The sequence below is a fragment of the Leucoraja erinacea genome, chromosome 6 (assembly GCF_028641065.1).
Source record: "Leucoraja erinacea ecotype New England chromosome 6, Leri_hhj_1, whole genome shotgun sequence".
Lineage (NCBI taxonomy): Eukaryota > Metazoa > Chordata > Chondrichthyes > Rajiformes > Rajidae > Leucoraja > Leucoraja erinaceus.
Window position 1 is genome coordinate 80443918 of NC_073382.1, and position 17983 is coordinate 80461900.

Sequence of the window (17983 nt, forward strand, 5' to 3'; positions counted from 1 at the left end):
AGATGAAGGTGAAAGAGAGAAAGTTTAATGGAGACGAGCGGGGTAATTTTTTTGCACAGAGAGTGGTTGGGTCTTGGAAGACATTGCCAAGGGTGATGGTGTAAGCAGGTACGATAGCAGTATTTAAGGGGCTTTTAAGAAGGCACATGGAAGTGCAAGGAATAGATGGGTATGGATCACATACACGCAGATGAGATCAGTTTAACTTGGCATCATGTCCATCGCAACCATTGTGGGTCGAAGGGCCTCTTCCTGTGCTATACTGTTCTATGTTCTAATTCTCTATTAAATATTTACTTACTAATGAACCAGCCATTGCAATACGTGATGACAAAATGCTCTGCAATTCACTGGGATTTGCATTTCCATGCAGGAAATGTGCATTATTTAGATGGATCCATTTTAATTTTGATACTGCATCTGGAGAAAAATCACCAGTGTTCTGTTGTGATAGAATGATCCTTTGGTCATCTGCCCACTTTATATCCTGAAGATGTCAACTGGAAACAATGCCTTGAAGCATAAACCACGGTAAAAAAAATAATTTGTAATAGATCAGAAATAAAGAAGCAGTTAAAGATTAGTATTTTGATGACAGTGGCTATTTCTTTTACCATTATTCTGCTGCACATCTTCTCTTGCCCCCCTAAAATCATAATAATATTCTCTTTATACTATTCAGTGCATGTGGCACTAACATTCCATTCCATTCCTTCTGACCGACATACACTATAAACCCACTGACTCCCATGGCTATCTGGACTACACTTCTTCCCACCCTGCTTCCTGTAAGGACTCCATCCCCTACTCCCAATTCCTCCGTCTACGCCGCATCTGCTCCACGGATGAGGCGTTCCACACCAGGACATCTGAAATGTCCTCACTATTCAGGGAACGGGGGTTCCCCTCCTCCACCATAAATGAGGCTCGCACCAGGGTCTCTTCCATACCCCGCAACACTGCTCTCTCTCCCCATCCCCGCACTCGCAACAAGGGCCGAGTCCCCCTAGTCCTCACCTTTCACCCCACCAGCCGTCACATACAAAAAGTAATCCTCCGTCAGTTTCGCCACCTCCAATGTGACCCCACCACTCGCCACATCTTCCCATCTCCCCCCATATCTGCCTTCCGCAAAGACCGCTCCCTCCATAACTCCCTTGTCAATTCTTCCCTTCCCTCTCGGTCCACCCCCTCCCCGGGCACTTTCCCTTGCAACCGCAAGAGATGCAACACTTGTCCCTTTACCTCCCCCCTCGACTCCGTTCAAGGACCCAAGCAATCGTTCCAGGTGCGACAGAGGTTTACCTGCATCTCTTCCAACCTCATCTATTGCGTCCGCTGCTCTAGATGTCAGCAGATCTATATCGGTGAGACCAAGCGGAAGTTGGGCGATCGTTTCGCCGAACACCTCCGCTCGGTCCGCAATAACCAAGCTGACCTCCCGGTGGCTCAGCACTTCAACTCTCCCTCCCACTCCATCTCCGACCTCTCTGTCCTGGGTCTCCTCCATGGCCACAGCGAGCAGCACCGGAAATTGGAGGAACAGCACCTCATATTCCGTTTGGGGAGTCTGCATCCCGGGGGCATGAACATCGAATTCTCCCAATTTTGTTAGTCCTTGCTGTCTCCTCCCCTTCCTCAACCCCCCTGCTGTCTCCTCCCATCCCCCAGCCTTCAGGCTCCTCCTGCTTTTCCCTTTCTTGTCCCCACCCACCCCCGCCCCCGATCAGTCTGAAGAAGGGTTTCGGCCCGAAACGTTGCCTATTTCCTTCGCTCCATAGATGCTGCTGCACCCGCTGAGTTTCTCCAGCTTTTTTTTTGTAACCTTCCATTCCAATGAATGTCTTTGCTGGAAACATCCTCCTGCTTTTTCTGGGATGCTTTCTTTCACTTTGTCACCAGTACACAAACTTCTTCCCACAATCCTGTGCCACCACAGGAAATTAAGGTTGTCAAGGGTTATGGGGAGATGGCGGGAAAATGGGATTAGGTGGCAGAGATCAGCCATGATTGAATGGCGGAGTAGACTCGATGTGCCGAGTGGCCTAATTCCACTCGTGAATAACTTGTGAACTTCTGAGATGCCCCACCTGTCTTTATGCCTTGTCTGTCTTATACCTTGAATCAAACATGTTTTTCCGGATGTACTTTTTGCAATTTGCGGTGGTATATTCTGTGCTGAATGTCTATCTCTCCACATGGGGGAAACTAAATACAGATTGGATAGTCACTTTGCAGATCACTTCTGTTAATTTACCGAATAGCAAAAGGCCTGGATAGAGTGGATGTGGAGAGGATGTTTCCACTAGTGGGAGAGTCTAGGACCAGAGGTCATAGCCTCTGAATTAAAGGACGTTCCTTTAGGAAGGAGGTGAGGAGGAATTTCTTTAGTCAAAGGGTGGTGAATCTGTGGAATTCTTTGCCACAGAAGGCAGTGGAGGCCATCAATGGGTATTTTTAAGGCAGAAATAGATAGATTATTGAGTAGTACGGGTGTCAGGGGTTATGGTGAGCAAGCAGTAGAATGGTGGGATTAGGAGGGAGATATAGATTAGCAACGATTGAATGGTGGAGTAGACTTGATGGGCCGAATGGCCTAATTCCGCCACAATCACATGAATTCATGAACTTATGCATATATTCTTGTACATATTTTCAATATGTTATTATGATTTACAAGTATGAAAGAAATACAATCTCAAATCAATCTTAAAACCTGGTATCAGTGCAATAAATTAACTTTTTCCATGTTAAATCAATAATAATCAAATATATTTTATTTTTACACCAAGAAAATTCTATCCTGACAATATATATATAATTGTACAATATATATTACAATTACAGGATTATATACAATGTAATGTCAACCATGTATTTTGCATATGAAGCATTTGTGTAGACTTCTAAAAGTTGTTCATTCTTGTTCATTTCATCATCAGTATGGGGTCATGATTATGGATTTCTAAAGTTCATTTAATAAAATGAATATATCAGATATTGCTCAGCAATAATAACTGAAAATGAAATCTGATCTGAACCAAAATTAAACACCAAAATATTCAAGCCATGTGTACAAATCAAAGGCAACATCTGACTTTAGCTTGACTGCCCTCCTGATTCAATGTTATCTCAGTATGCTTCGTTGTTCACTTCCCCTAGCTAACAATTTTCTATTCTACATCTTCCTTGAACCCTGTCTCCTTTTATGTCTCGTTTTCACACCTTACATTCCTTATCTGTGTCTCCCTCTCCCCTGACTCTCAGTCTGAAGAAGGGTCTCGACCTGAAGCATCACCCGTTCCGTCACTCCAGAGATGCTGCCTGTCCCGCTGAGTAACTGAGTATTTTGCGTCTATCTTCAGTGTAAACTAGCATCTGCAGTTCTTCCCCACACCTGATTTCAGCAACACCTGACTTTAGCTTGAATATTCCTTGGTTGTTAACCTTTGAACAAGGTGATCTAACTTGCATATATTTCAATCCCTCAGCACCCCTCTCGCCCTGCCGATAGCCAAACAGGACAGCATGTTGGAAAAAGATACGTTATTTAAAGCTGCCTCGAGGAGCTTGTGCAAACAGAATTCACAAGAGAGACTCTGCGCCAATGTTACGATGAACGGCACTTGTGGAGTTGAACAGGTAATCTCAAATATATTTATCTGAATACCAGTTTTAATTGGCAGCAACTGTATTTTGGGGTGAAACAACTGTAATAATGACAGAGTTTGATATACAATTTATTTGCAGTACAGGAATGCTAAACCATTTTTCAAACATATTTTCCTGCTATCTCGTTTGAAGTATTTTGACTTGATGTTTCAAATTACTAACTTCAATTTCTGACAAATATTTGATTTTGCCTGGTGTGAAAATTGCTTGTTTTAAATTGTCATTAATACCTTTGGCAGTCTGAAGAACGACAACTGGGGTTTCCAACAGATCTTTATTCAAAAGATAAAGTCCAGTAAAGTCCGATTAAAGATAGTCAGGTAGTTCAAGTATAATGGAGACTATACTTCAAAGATATTTGACCAACTTTTACTGCTTAAATACATTACGGAGTAAAAATTAAGCCTTCTTTTCACAAAGACCTAAGATAGACACGAAGTGCTGGAGTAATTCAACGAGTCAGTCGGCAACTCTGGAGATATAGGATGGGTGGCATTTCGGGTTGGGACCCTTCTTCAGACTGAAAGTGGGGGGGGGGGGGGGGGGGGGGGGGAGGGGGGGGGTGGGTGAAGGGCTAGAGGCGAGAAAAGAACAGGACCATCAGGTCCGGACAAAAATAACATCAAGCAGGGCAGTGCATGGTAGGTCCATTGTAGGCTGGGGAAGCTGTGATCTCAAGAGAAACAATGTGGAGAAATGTGCAACTGGTAAAACGACTAGTGTGGGGAAAGGGGACAAGCGGAGGGTGAGCGCGGTGGGGAAGTGTAAGTAGAAGTTACTTAACATTAGAGAATTCAATGTTCATACCATTGGATTATAAGCTACCCAGTGAAATGTGAGGTTTTGTTCCTCCAATTTGTGTTTGGCCTCACTGTGGCAATGGAGTAGGCCCAGGACAGACAGGTCCGTTAGGGAATGGGATGGGAGTTGAACAGTTTGGCCAGCTCCCTCCGTAACTCTCTGGTTAACTCATCCCTTCCCACCCAAACCACCACCTTCCCAGGTACTTTTTCCTGCAACTGCAGGAGATGCAATGCCTGTCCTTATACCTCCTCCCTTGACTCCATCCAGGGACCTTGACAGTCCTTTCAGGTTAGACAACGGTTCACATGCACCTCCTCCATCCTCATCTACTGCATCCGGTGTTCCTTATGTGGGCTCCTGACCATTGGCGAGACCAAGAGTATACTCGGCGACTGTTTTGCTGAGCACTTGCACTCAATAGACAGGAGTAGGCCATTCGGCCCTTCAAGCCATCTCTGCCATTCAATGTGATCATGGCTGATCATCCACAATCAGTACCCCATTCCTGCTTTCTCCCCATATGTCCTGACTCTGCTATTTTTAAGAGCCCTATCTAGCTCTCTCTTGAAAGTATCTAGAGAATCGGCCTCAACCACCCTCGTTCGACAAGGCCGACTGGATCTTCTGGTTGCCCATCATTTTAAATCCCCTTCTCATTTGAGTCTGAACAAGGGTTCCGACCCAAAATGTCACCCATCCTTTTTGTCCAGAGATGTTGCCTGATCTGCCGAATCACTCTAACACATTGTGTCTATATTGGGCATAAACCAGCATCTGCAGTTCCTAGTTTCTACACTTTAGCAAATACCTGTTCAATGTTGCAAGCCAAGAATTGATTAGCACAGGTGTCAGAGTTGATGGGGAGAAGGCAGCAGAATGGGGTCAAGAGGGAGAGAGATAGATCAGCCATGATTGAATGGTAGAGTAGACTTGATGGGTCGAATGGCCAAATTCTACTCCTATCACTTAAGATCTTGTGATCTAAGAATATTTTCAGTAATGGAGGTAGACAAAAATGCTGGAGAAACTCAGCGGGGGAGGCAGCATCTATGGAGCAAAGGAAATAGGCGACGTTTGGGTCGTGACCCTTCTTAAACATTTCAGTAATGGAGGTTTGTTGCTCTGAACTTCTTCATTTTAATGCTGTGGCTCAAGGGGTTCCAATCTCACCTCTGAAACATGTGTGTGTAGGAGCTAAGTCCTTAGCTTAGGACTAAGATTCCATAAAGGCTGGCCATTTGGCCCATTCTGTACATACTGTTTCCCAGGGGAGAAATCATATCCCATTCCCTCTTTCCTTATATCCCTGCAACCCCTCCAACCTATTCTCTCTCACACATGCTTATCAAGTTCTCTTTGATGCTTTTTGCCATTAACCCTCTCCCGGGGATAACTTACAATGGGCTGTTGAAAACCTACCTGATAATCTTGGGAATTAGTTGGAAAGCAAGAAACCCAGAGAAAAGCTAAGTGGTCACAGAGAGAATGTGCAGACTATCCGTGCACTGCACTGGAGCCATGATTCAACCTGAAATGGCAGCACCAGTAGCTGCAACATGGTGCTGTCCTATTCTAAATACATGGGGACAAATTTCTAGAGAGGTGCTGAAAGAGTTAAACACTACCAGAAATGTATCCTTTACATTACAGCAATTTCCAAAGTACCACTAAAGCATTAAAATGTTGGGGCATCTTCGAATTGTCCCCTTCTCTCCACTTTCATCCATGTCCACAAAATGTTAAGAACTTGTATGGAAAGGAAGGTCACATCAAAGCATCTATTGAAATAGATAGACACAAATAGCTGGAGTAACTCATCGGGACAGACAGCATCTCTGGAGAAAAGGAATGGGAGACATTTCAGGTCGAGACCCTTCTTCAGACTCCAAATTGGACCCGAAACATCGCCCATTCCTTCTCCCCAGAAATGCTGCCTGTCCCATTGAGTTATTCCAGCTTTTTGTGTCTATCTTCGGTTTAAACCAGGATCTGCAGTTCCTTCTTACACATCTATTGAAATAACTCAATTCATAGAACAAAAGAATACAATGCTGCAAATACTGGTTGGCTGAAATAAATGCTGGAAACAGCACACAATCTTGCATAGAGAAACAATTTATGTTTTTGGATCTACTGCCTTGCGTTGAGTATTGTAATATTGCAATTCTGCTTACGTAGCCAAAAATCTTGAATATTGATTTGCCTACTCTTGGCAGGAGCCTATTTGGGTACACCTGATCTATTCCCCTAATGATTTTGTACACCTCTATAAGATCACATCTCAATTCTCCTTAATTCTCAATTCTCCCTCGAGTCCTGGCAACATCCACATAAATCTTCTCTGCACCCTTTCCAATGACAAAATCTTTCCTATAACATAGTGCCCAGAGCTGAACACAATACTCTAAATGCAGCCTCACCAACGTCTTACACAACTGCAACATGAACTCCAAACTTCTATATTCAATACTCTAAATGGCAAATGGCAGTGTGCAAAAACTTTTTAACCACCCTATCTACCTGTGATGAGATTTTCAATGAACTATGTACCTGCATTCCAAGATCCCTCTGCTTTGCAACACTGGCTAGAGCCCCACTGTTCGCTGTGCAGGTTCTACCCATGTTAGACTTCTCAAAATGCAACACCTCACATTTCTCTGTATTAAATGCAATCAACCATTCCTCATCCCACCTGATCCAGATCATGCTGCATTTTTTCACACCCATCTTCACTAACTGCAAAATCACCCACTTTTCTGCAAACTTGCTAATCTTGCCATGTATGTTCTCATCCAAATCATTGATATAGAATGCAAACAGCAATGGGCCCAGCAACGAACCCAGAGACACACCACTAGTCACAGGCCTCCAGTCTAAAAAGCAACCTTCAACCATCACCATCTGCTTCCTTCCATGAAGCCAGTTTTTTTATCCTTTCAGCTATCTTTCCTTGGATCTCATGCGATCTAACCTTCCAGAGCAGCCTACCATGTAGAACCTTGTCGAATGCTTAGCTGAAATCCGTGTACACAACATCTACAGCTCTGCCCTCATTAATCCTTTTGGTCACATCATCAAAAATCTCAGATTCATGAAACATGACCTCCCATGTACAAAACCATGCTGACTATCCCTCATCAGCCTTTGTCCATCTAAATGCATGTACATTCTATCCCTCAGAATACTCTCTAGTAACTTTCCAACCACAGATGTTAAGCTCACTGGCCTGTTGTTCCCTGCATTTTCCATGCAGCTCTTCTTGAATAGAGGCACAAGATTTGTAGACCCTCCAGTCTTCTGGCACCTCTCCTGTATTTATTGCTGGCTCATAAATCTCAGCCAGTGCTCCTGTAATTTCTTCTCTAGTTTCCCACAGTGTCCTCGGATATATCTGATCAGATTTGTTTACATTCAAATGCATCAGGACCTTCAGCACCTCCTCGAACATAAGACTGAGTATTTTCAAGACACTTCCAGCGACTACCCCATGATCCCCCAATGTGGACCTTGCCCATCTCCTGTGGCTCCACACCAATTTGACCGCTTTGATTCCTGAGGGGTCCCACTCTCTTGCTGGTTACCCTTTTTCCATTAATGTACACAAAATCTCTTGGGATTATCCTTAATGCTATCTGCCAGTGCCACCTCCCGTCCTCCTTTTTACCCTTCTGATTTCCTGTTTTAGCTTGTTCCTTGGTTCCCGAAACTCCTCCAGGGATTCACTTGATCCTGTGAGTAGAAAGGAACTGCAGATGCTGGTTCAAACCGAAGATAGACACAAAACTCTGGATTAACTCAGCGCGTCAGCCAGCATCTGTGGAGAAATGGGATCGGTGGCATTTCAGGTCGAGGTTCGGGTCTGAAGAAGGGTCTGCACCTGATACGTCACCTATTCCTTGCCTCCAGAGATGCAGCCTGACCAGTTGAGATATACTTGTACCCAGCTGCCTATACCTGTCCCATGCTTCCTTCTTACTCTGAACCAATGCCTCAAATTCCAAGCGCAGGCTCGGCGATCGTTTCGCTAAACACCTCTGCTCAGTCCGCCTAAACTTACCTGGTCTCCCCGTTTGCTAAACACTTTAATTCCCCCTCCCATTCCCACATTGGCATTTCTTTCCTGGGCCTCCTCCAGTGTTAGAGTGAGGCCCAGCTCAAATTGGAGGAACAGCACCCCATATTTTGCTTGGGCAGCTTACATCCCGGCAATATGATAATTGACTTATATAACTTCAAATAGCCCTTGCTTTCCCTCTTTCACCATCACTCCCCCTTCCCATATCTCCGACCAGTCTTACTGCCTCTGATTACATTTTATCTGTTTGCTTTGTTGTTACCTTCTCCCAGCTAACAATTATCTATTCTACATGCTCCTTGATCTCCATTTCCTTTGTCCTGTTTTCACACCTGACACTTCCTTTTCTATGTATCTCCCTCTCCCCTCTCCCCTGCCTAAAGATGGGCCTCGACCCAAAAGGTCACCAATTCCTCTTTCCAGAGATGCTGCCTGTCCCGCTGAATTACTCCAGCATTTTGTGTCTATCCACAATTTCCCTCATTATCCAAGCTTCCTTATGTTTTCCTACCTTGCCCTTCACTCTGACAGGGATGTGCATGTTTTTAATCCAGATAGTTTAACCGATCCTTACAACAGCAAACCAAAACGTGTGAATAAATGTTGTGGGAGATAACATCTGAATACTATTTTGATAGTTATAGCAGTTGACAGAATGAAACAATTGAAGTAGTTGACTTACTCACAGCATAATTAGTAGTTGTATGAAGTTTCAAAACAATGGCATGCTACCATGGTATATTATAAAGTGACAACATTTAATTAGGAAAAATTCAGTATTATTTTGGTTGATTTTAATCCTTAACAATTACAGTATAAGAGTATGTGATTACATTGTGGCTCCTTGTTCTATCAGTCATAAGTGTTGGATTACTCATAAATGAAGTTAATAATCTGCCTGGTAGGACAAGGGACTGAAAATGTTGCAATCTGGAAAACAAGCTGCTGGAGGAACTCAATAGGTCAAGCAGCATCTGTGGGGGCAAAGTGTTCATTGATATTTCTGGTAAAGATCTGTAATTTGTCAGGTTTAAAAACTGTAACATCCAGGTTCAGGAAAAAGCTTATTTCCTGCAACCATTGGGCTATTAAACACTACAACCTCAAATAAACTCTGAACTACGGAGACTATTATTGTTATTACTGTACTATTGTTTGCATGTTTTTTATGTGCACATATGTGTGCGTGTATTTCGGGATGCCTTGACCATACCAGCATCATATGGCATCAAATCTAGACTGCTAAGAAAGAATGAAAGAATCTGCATGTCTTGTTCTTCGATCTGGCCAACGCCTATGGATCAGTTCCTCATTCACTACTGTGGACTGCTTTCAGGTGCCTGCAACAATAACAAATCTGGTTAAAAAACTACTTTCAGGATCTGCAATTTTGTCCTACAACATCAGACTTTACCACAGCGAGGCAACCACTGTAAGTAGGCATCATGGCGGGGTGTACCTTCACTATGGCAATGGAGCTCATTATCAGAGCGTCAAAATGGGTTATGGGAGGAAAACGGCTATAGTGTGGTCACCGGTTACAAGCCGATATGGACGATATAACAACACTAACAACAACTACCCTCTGCACCAAAAGACTTCTGGAAATACTTCATCAAAACATCACATGGGCAAGGATGAAGATCAAATCCATCAAGTGCAGCAGCAACTCCATTGTCAAAGGTCAAGTCAAGGATCAAATATTTCATATTGACGGAATACCTGTTCCAACTGCTTCAGAACTGCCAGTGAAGAGCTTGGGAGGCCAGGAGGTCAGCAGCTTCCTGCCAACTCTCCCTACCACTGACCTCCCAATGAAAACTCAAACCAACCACATCACCATCTCTTGTGAAATGATGGATTTTAGGAACTGTCTGGATGGGTCTGGAAATATGGTTCAGATATTAGCATCATACACTTCAATGCATTGCATATTTGTGGCCGCTCAAATGCCTCAACATATAAAAATTGTATCTGATTTCACCACCTCCTCTGGCAGAAGGTTCCAGCTATAAACTACACTGTGTAAACACCAATACCTCAAACCCTCCTGTGTAATCTCCACCGAACCATGTTTTCTGGGAGTTATGTGTAGCAGTGAAGTGTTAGTGATAACATTATCATAAGTTCACAAGTTTATGTTATAATGCAGAATTAAGACATTTGGCCCCTCAAGTCTAAATCATGGCTGATCTACCTTTCCCTCTCAACCGCATTCTCCTGCCCACCCCTTAACCCATGACACCCTTGCATCAGAAATCAGTCAATTTCAGCCTTAAAATTATCTATTGATGGCCTCCACAGCCTTCTGTGGCAATGCATTCCACAGATTCACCACCCTCTGACTAAAGAAATTCCTCCTTTCTCCTTCTTGAAGGAATGCCTTTAATTCTGAGACAATAACCTCTGATAGAAACATAGAAACATAGAAATTAGGTGCAGGAGAAGGCCATTCGGCCCTTCGAGCCTGCACCGCCATTCAATATGATCATGGCTGATCATCCAACTCAGTATCCCGTACCTGCCTTCTCTCCATACCCCTGATCCCCTTAGCCACAAGGGCCACATCTAACTCCCTCTTAAATATAGCCAATGAACTGGCCTCAACTACCCTCTGTGGCAGAGAGTTCCAGAGATTCACCACTCTCTGTGCGAAAAAAGTTCTTCTCATCTCGGTTTTAAAGGATTTCCCCCTTATCCTTAAGCTGTGACCCCTTGTCCTGGACTTCCCTAACATCGGGAACAATCTTCCTGCATCTGATCCTAGACTCTCCCACTAGTGGAAACATTCTCTCCACATCCACTCTATGCAGGCCTTTCACTATTTGATAAGTTTCAATTAGGTCCCCCCTATCCTTCTAAACTCCAGTGAGTAGAGGCCCAGCACCTTTAAACGCTCATCATATGTTAACCCAATCTTCCCTGGGATCATTCTTGTAAATCTCCTCTGGAACCTCTCCAATGCTAGCACTGCCTCAGATATGGGGCCCAAAACTGCTTACTGAACTCCAATTGCAGTCTGAACAATGTCTTATAAAGCCTCAGCAATACATCCCTGTTTTTGTATTCTAGTCCTCTCAAAATAAATACTAGCATTGCATTTGCCTTCCTTTTTACCAATTCAACTTGTAAATTAACGTTTTGGGAATTCTGCACCAGCGCTCCCAAGCCCCTTTTTACCTCCAATCTCTGAATTCTCTCCCCATTTAGAAAATAGTTTACGCCTATGTTCCTTCTATCAAAATGCATGACTCCACACTTTGCTGCGCTGTATTCCATCTGTCACTTCTTAGCCCCACCTCCCAACCTGTCCAAGTCCTTCTGCAGAGTCCCTGCTTTCTCTACACTACCCGCCCCTCCATATACAGTGGCTTCCAAAAGTATTCATACCCCTTGAACTTTTCCACATTTTGTCACGTTACAACCACAAACGTAAATGTATTTTATTGGGATTTTATGTGATAGACCAACACAAAGTGGTGCATAATTGTGAAGTGGATGGAAAATGATACATGGTTTTCAATTTTTTTTACAAATAAAAAACTGAAAAGTGTGGTGTGCAAAAGTATTCAGCCCCCCTGAGTCAATACTTTGTAGAACCACCTTTCGCTGCAATTACAGCTGCAAGTCTTTTGGGGTATGTCTCTACCAGCTTTGCACATCTAGAGACTGAAATTGTTGCCCATTCTTCTTTGCAAAATAGCTCAAGCTCAGTCAGATTGGATGGAGAGCGTCTGTGAACAGCAATTTTCAAGTCTTGCCAGAGATTCTCAATTGGATTTAGGTCTGGACTTTGACTGGAACGACTCCTGACGAGTGATTCTTGAAATATCACAACTAATGCCTCCATCTCTCTCAGAATGCCGCCACCTCTCTCAGAACCCTCTCTTAACTACTGTGTAAAATCCCTATACAAGTAAATCCGGTGCAGGTGGACATCCATCTTTAGATCTTTCCGTTGCCCCTGATGCTCTCTACATGACCTGTAGAATATCCATCCTCTTCAAACAGTGAAGGCAAACTTAACTTACTCAGAAAGTAAGAAATATGAAAAAGCTTTCTTGTGTTTAGATAATGCTGATGAAAAGTATAGATGTCTTGAATGTCTCAACATCTGCACAGCAAAAGCATGAAGCCAGATAAGTTTTAAGATACATGGACATTGTTTACAGAAAGTATTTTAAGAAATCAAGGTATTATTTTCCAACAACAGAAAGAAGAGATTACACAACAACTTGAAAGGATCCAGTTCCTCTTAAGATGCTCATCTTTTGAGGTGAGCCACCAGACTCCGCAGACAGGAAGGCCTCTAAAGGACCTGTCTCATTTAGGCGATTTTTTCAGCGACTGCCGGCGACAGTCAGAGTCGCCGGCAGGTTGCCGAAAAACCGGCGACTGGATCCCCCCTACGACAATGTCTACGACAACCTACCACCTAGTCAACGTCAAGCTATGGCAAGCTACCGAGAACCGGCGACCCATTTAGACGTCCACCTATGACCACACCCACGACAACCTACGACCACACAGGAGACAACATACGACAACCAAAGTCAACCTACGTCCACCCGTGACAAGTAGACAATTCAGTCGCCGGTACCTGTTGCTGGGTGACGTAGGTTGACGTAGGTAGTCGCCAATGTAATTCACCAAAGTCATCACCCGGTGACAACCGACATTACCTGGCAACAACCTGCATCATTCTGGCAACAACCTACCACAGGAGAAGACAAGCTACGTCAAGCCCACAGTCACCGAAAGGTTTTGAACATTTCAAAATCCAGCGGCGACAAGAAAAATGTTATAACTCTTTAGGCGACTTGAGGAGACAACTCATGACCATACAGGCATCACCCCACGACCATGTGGTGACAGCCTAGTCACCTGTAGTCGCTGAAAAGATCGCCTAAGTGGTAGAGGCCCTTAAGGGAAGAGAGTGTCCTCTTTGTCTGCATTACTCTCGGAGAATACTTGAAAACTGAAGAAAACCATAGGCGTCTCTTCAGTTAAATGTGCATAACCACGCACTTTGCTTTTGAGAGGCTGCGTTGCACCATGAACGCCCAAGTGTGAAAAGGCACACCAATAGATTCAGGGACAGTTTCTTCCCAGCTATTATCAGGCAACTGAATCATCCTACCACAACCAGAGAACTGCTGTTTACATCAGACTATCCTAGATCGGACTCTTCTGGCTTTACTTTGCACTAAACGTTATTCCCTTATCATGGATCTTTACGCTGTAAATAGTCATTGTAATTGTAATTAATTTATTAGCCAAGTATGTAAAAGAAATTTAATTTGCCAAACAATCATACCAAAAAAGCAGCAAGATACACAACTATATAAAAATGAACATATATTAACATAAACATCCACCACAGTACAATGTGACGTATTATCTTCTTCTCTCCTTTTGTCCTGTGGTTGGGTGTAGTCGAACCATCCACAGTCGGGGCGATCAAATCTCCCATGATCAGGGCGATCGAAGCTCCCGCGATCGGCACGGTCAAAGTTCCCGCAATCGGGGCAGTCAAAGCTCCTGCAGTTGGTGCTCCTAAAGTCGATTCCCAGCAAAGGGACCGCCAGCTCCACGATGTTTGGCCGCAGTGCAGACTGAGATACGACACGGACAAAGTCGCATCTCCGTCGAGGAAAGATATAAAAAAAGTTCCCCCCGCCCCACATAATCCAAAACTAAAGATACACTAAAACATACATTTCACAACAGACTAAAAACAGCAAAGGAATAAAAAGACGAGACAGACCATTGGCGAGGCTGCCATCATACGATGCCACCTGGTGTGATTGATTGTAATCATGGATTGTCTTTCTGCTGACTGGTCAGCATGCAACAAAAAGCTTTTTACTGTACTTGGTACACGTGACAATAAACTGAACTAAAGCATCTAATGTGGACTGTAATTAATCTTATGAAGTGGATGCAAGTAATTGTAGTTTCTGATTTTATGTTGTTTTGCAATCTGCAAACTTTGATGATATAGTTATTGCCGGGTATTATATTGCTCAATTAACTAGATTGGCTCCAATGGTGGTATCAATCAAAGTATTAACATGGGTTTGTGTTGGAAACTAGTTTGGAAAGCCCAGTAGTGGGATATACATTATGGACATAAACACTTTGTCAGCTAAAAAAGTTTGGATTACACCCATTCACTTTTCCTTGAAAATGGCATTGAAGATGGTCTCAAAAAGTTGGAATAACTCAGAGGGTCAGACAGCTTTTCAGGAGGAAAGGAACAGGTGAAGTTTTGGGTCAAGTCTGGGGAAGGGTTTCGACCAGAAATGTCACCTATTCCTATTCTCCAGAGATGCTTTCTGACCCGCTGAGTCACTCCAGCTTTTTGTGTCTATCTTCAGTTTAGCATCTGCAGTTCCTTCCTGCACATTCTCAAGAATTTCTTGGCCGCTCTTGATTGCCTACCAGAGTAGCAGATGCAAACCAAAGATACGTGTCCATGAATTCTAAAAGCCAATGTCCAGTGAGTATTTGTCTGATTGAGAAATGAGGTCGATGAAAAGAACACAGATTAATGGTTTTCTATGACTTTGTTGCTAAATCTAGGTGAAGCTGGTTCCTCCTGCTCCAAATGATGATCTGTCCACCTTGAGTGAATTGACAGATAGAAGTCTCCTCTATGAAATTCAGAAGCGGTTCAGCAATAATCAGATATATGTAAGTTAAAACATCTTTGTTATCTGGAATTTAGTGGTAGTAAATAAATATTTTATTTTTAATTGCACATCACAAACTGGTTTGCACTAATGGAACTCCTTTGAAGTTTGCTGCAGTTCGAGAAACATTGCAACTAATTTTGCACATTGAAAGGTCTTATAAATACTAGTGGCCTTAAAATGTGATTACATCTAGTATATCAGTATTAAACTTTGGGAGAGAGAAATAGATGGTTTACGTTCACTCAAGACCAAAGTGTAACATTATGTGATGTTTCATCGAAAATATGATTCCTGACCTGGGAAATAAGCATAGATTTCTGTATTCATCTGTATTCATCTGTATTCATCTTTGGAGTGGGGCTTGAATGCACAACCACTTAATATCAAGAGGAGTACTCACTGAGATAGACACAAAAGCCTGGAGTAACTTAACAGGACCGAAGAAGGGTGTGAAGAAGGGTCTCGACCCGAAACGTCACCCATTCCTTCTCTCAGGATGTTGCTTGGATTGGAGGACTTTAGTCATAAGGAGAGATTGGAGAGTCTGGGATTCTTTTCCTAGGAGAAAAGGAAGGTGAGGGTGACCTGACAGAGGTATGTAAAATTATGTGTGACATTGATAGGGTGGATAATCCTACAATCAAAAATAAGAGGACAAAAATAGACACAAAATGCTGGAGTAACTCAGCGGGACAGGCAGCATCTCTGGAGAGAAGGAGTGGGTGACGTTTCGGGTTGAGACCTTTCTTCAGTCTGAAACAGCTAGTCTGAAGTAGGGTCTCGACCCAAAACGTCATCCATTCCTTCTCTCCAGAGATGCTGCCTGTCCCGCTGAGTTACTCCAGCATTTTGTGTCTATCTTCGGTGTAAACCAGCATCAGCAGTTCCTTCTGACACAGTACTTACTGAGACATAGTCGTCAGTGAATAAAGAGCGTTAAGTAAGGCAAATTTGTCAAACTTTAGTAATAAGGCACTGAAGTCAGGTCATGCACCCATTTCCCTGAATTTGCGAGATTTTAATGTTATCTTCTGCCTGTAATGCCATTTACAGTCTCCATGTTCTCCAGAGATTCAGGCTGACCTGCTGAGTTCCTCCAGCACTTTGTATCTTTTTTTGTAAACCTGCATTTCCAGTTCCTGCTTTCTACAGCCTTTCCTCACTAATTACATACGATACGATACAATGGCACTTTATTGTCTAAAATTTGTTTTTACATACAGCCATACATTAAAATAAAGGACATAACACACGATAGACTCCATCATAAAACATCCCCACACAGCAGAATCAAAAAAGTTTCCCACTGTGAGGGAAGGCACCAAAGTCAGTCATCTTCCTTGATGTTCCTGATGTTCACCCATAGCCCTCCGCAGTCGCCGCTACGGGCAACCCACCGCTCAGGCCCGCTCGCCAAGATGATGGAGCTCCGGCGTCAGAACAGGAGGCCAACCTCAGTGGCTTGGACCTCTGAATCGGCCGCTACCCACCAGAGTCTGCGGCTCCTGACGTCCCCAGGCCACGCCGGGCAGAGATTCACACTGGTGGCCCTCGGCAAAGGGCCCCAGGGACTCCAGAGGCTGCTAGCAGTGCAGCGCCCCCCTCTACTGATGCCTGAAAGTTTTGCATGGGTTCTCCTGATCAGTCTAGTTCAGTTTAGTTTATTGTCACGTGTACCGTGGTAGAGCGTAAAACCTTTGTGGCGTGCTAACCAGTCAGTGGAAAGACAATGCATGATTACGTACAATATGAATGGCTCATATCCCCATCATTCAGTTTCTACTAATCTTTAGCTGAGGTAATGGCAAGTCATGAGAATCTTCTGAAAATCATCTCTACTTTCCCCATGAGGTCCAATGAGTTTGTTATCGGTATAATGGACTGTAATGTAGAGCAGAGAATAGAACCACTGCTTCAATCCAGCCATAGTGGAAGTAGTCCATGATGCTAGATAATTGTATTTACTCTAATGGCACCAATTTTTGAAAATATATATTTTTATGTCCTTCTGGATCATATACCACATATTTGCATTACTAAATGCAGCCAAGTATATAATATTTCTTTTTTTACACACACGTCTTATTTAAAATGGCTTTTACAGGCACAAGGTCTTGATTCACAAATGTCTTCATTGTCTCCAGTAATTGAACTGTGATTTTTATTTACAGACACACATCGGACATATTTTGCTGCTGGTAAATCCATATAAGGACCTCCCAATCTATTCGACTATCGTAAGTATCGCTGTCTTACTTAAATTAATTAGGAACAGCATTTTACAAAATTCTAACCATTTGGACTATATACAATTTGGACCATTCTCTGCAGAATCAATATACTCTGACCAGCAGTCTGAAGTTTAATATCAGGAGCACAATGGTTTTGAGGTATGGCGGGTAGATTCAAATGCCCAACCAAAGTTTCCTCTCGGGAAGTGCATTCAATAGGATTAAAATGTCTCAGTTTCCACCCCAACAAATTCAGTCATGTCTCCCAAAGCATTTGGATAAATGGTCATTGTAGGAATAGCCATGAATATGCAAATTACTCCAGGGGTCATACTGAAACGCATGCCAATCCTTCCATTGAACTGGACTGCCAGCATGTCTACTGATGCTCAGACTGTGGCTGCAGCAAGCCAGACAAGGCCTCACACGCACACACACACACACACACACACACACACACACACACACACACACACACACACACACACACACACACACACACA

At 43.3% G+C, this 17983-nt stretch overlaps 1 protein-coding gene across 1 annotated transcript in view; it reads left to right on the forward strand.

The window, feature by feature from the left end:
- The window catches only part of myo16 (myosin XVI), a 278895-nt gene that overhangs the window by 77974 nt on the left and 182938 nt on the right, over positions 1 to 17983 (forward strand). The window contains exons 9-11 of the mRNA XM_055637409.1: positions 3492 to 3642; positions 15137 to 15247; positions 17421 to 17486. Coding sequence (XP_055493384.1) covers positions 3492 to 3642; positions 15137 to 15247; positions 17421 to 17486 — 328 coding nt within the window. The remainder of the gene's footprint in view (positions 1 to 3491; positions 3643 to 15136; positions 15248 to 17420; positions 17487 to 17983) is intronic.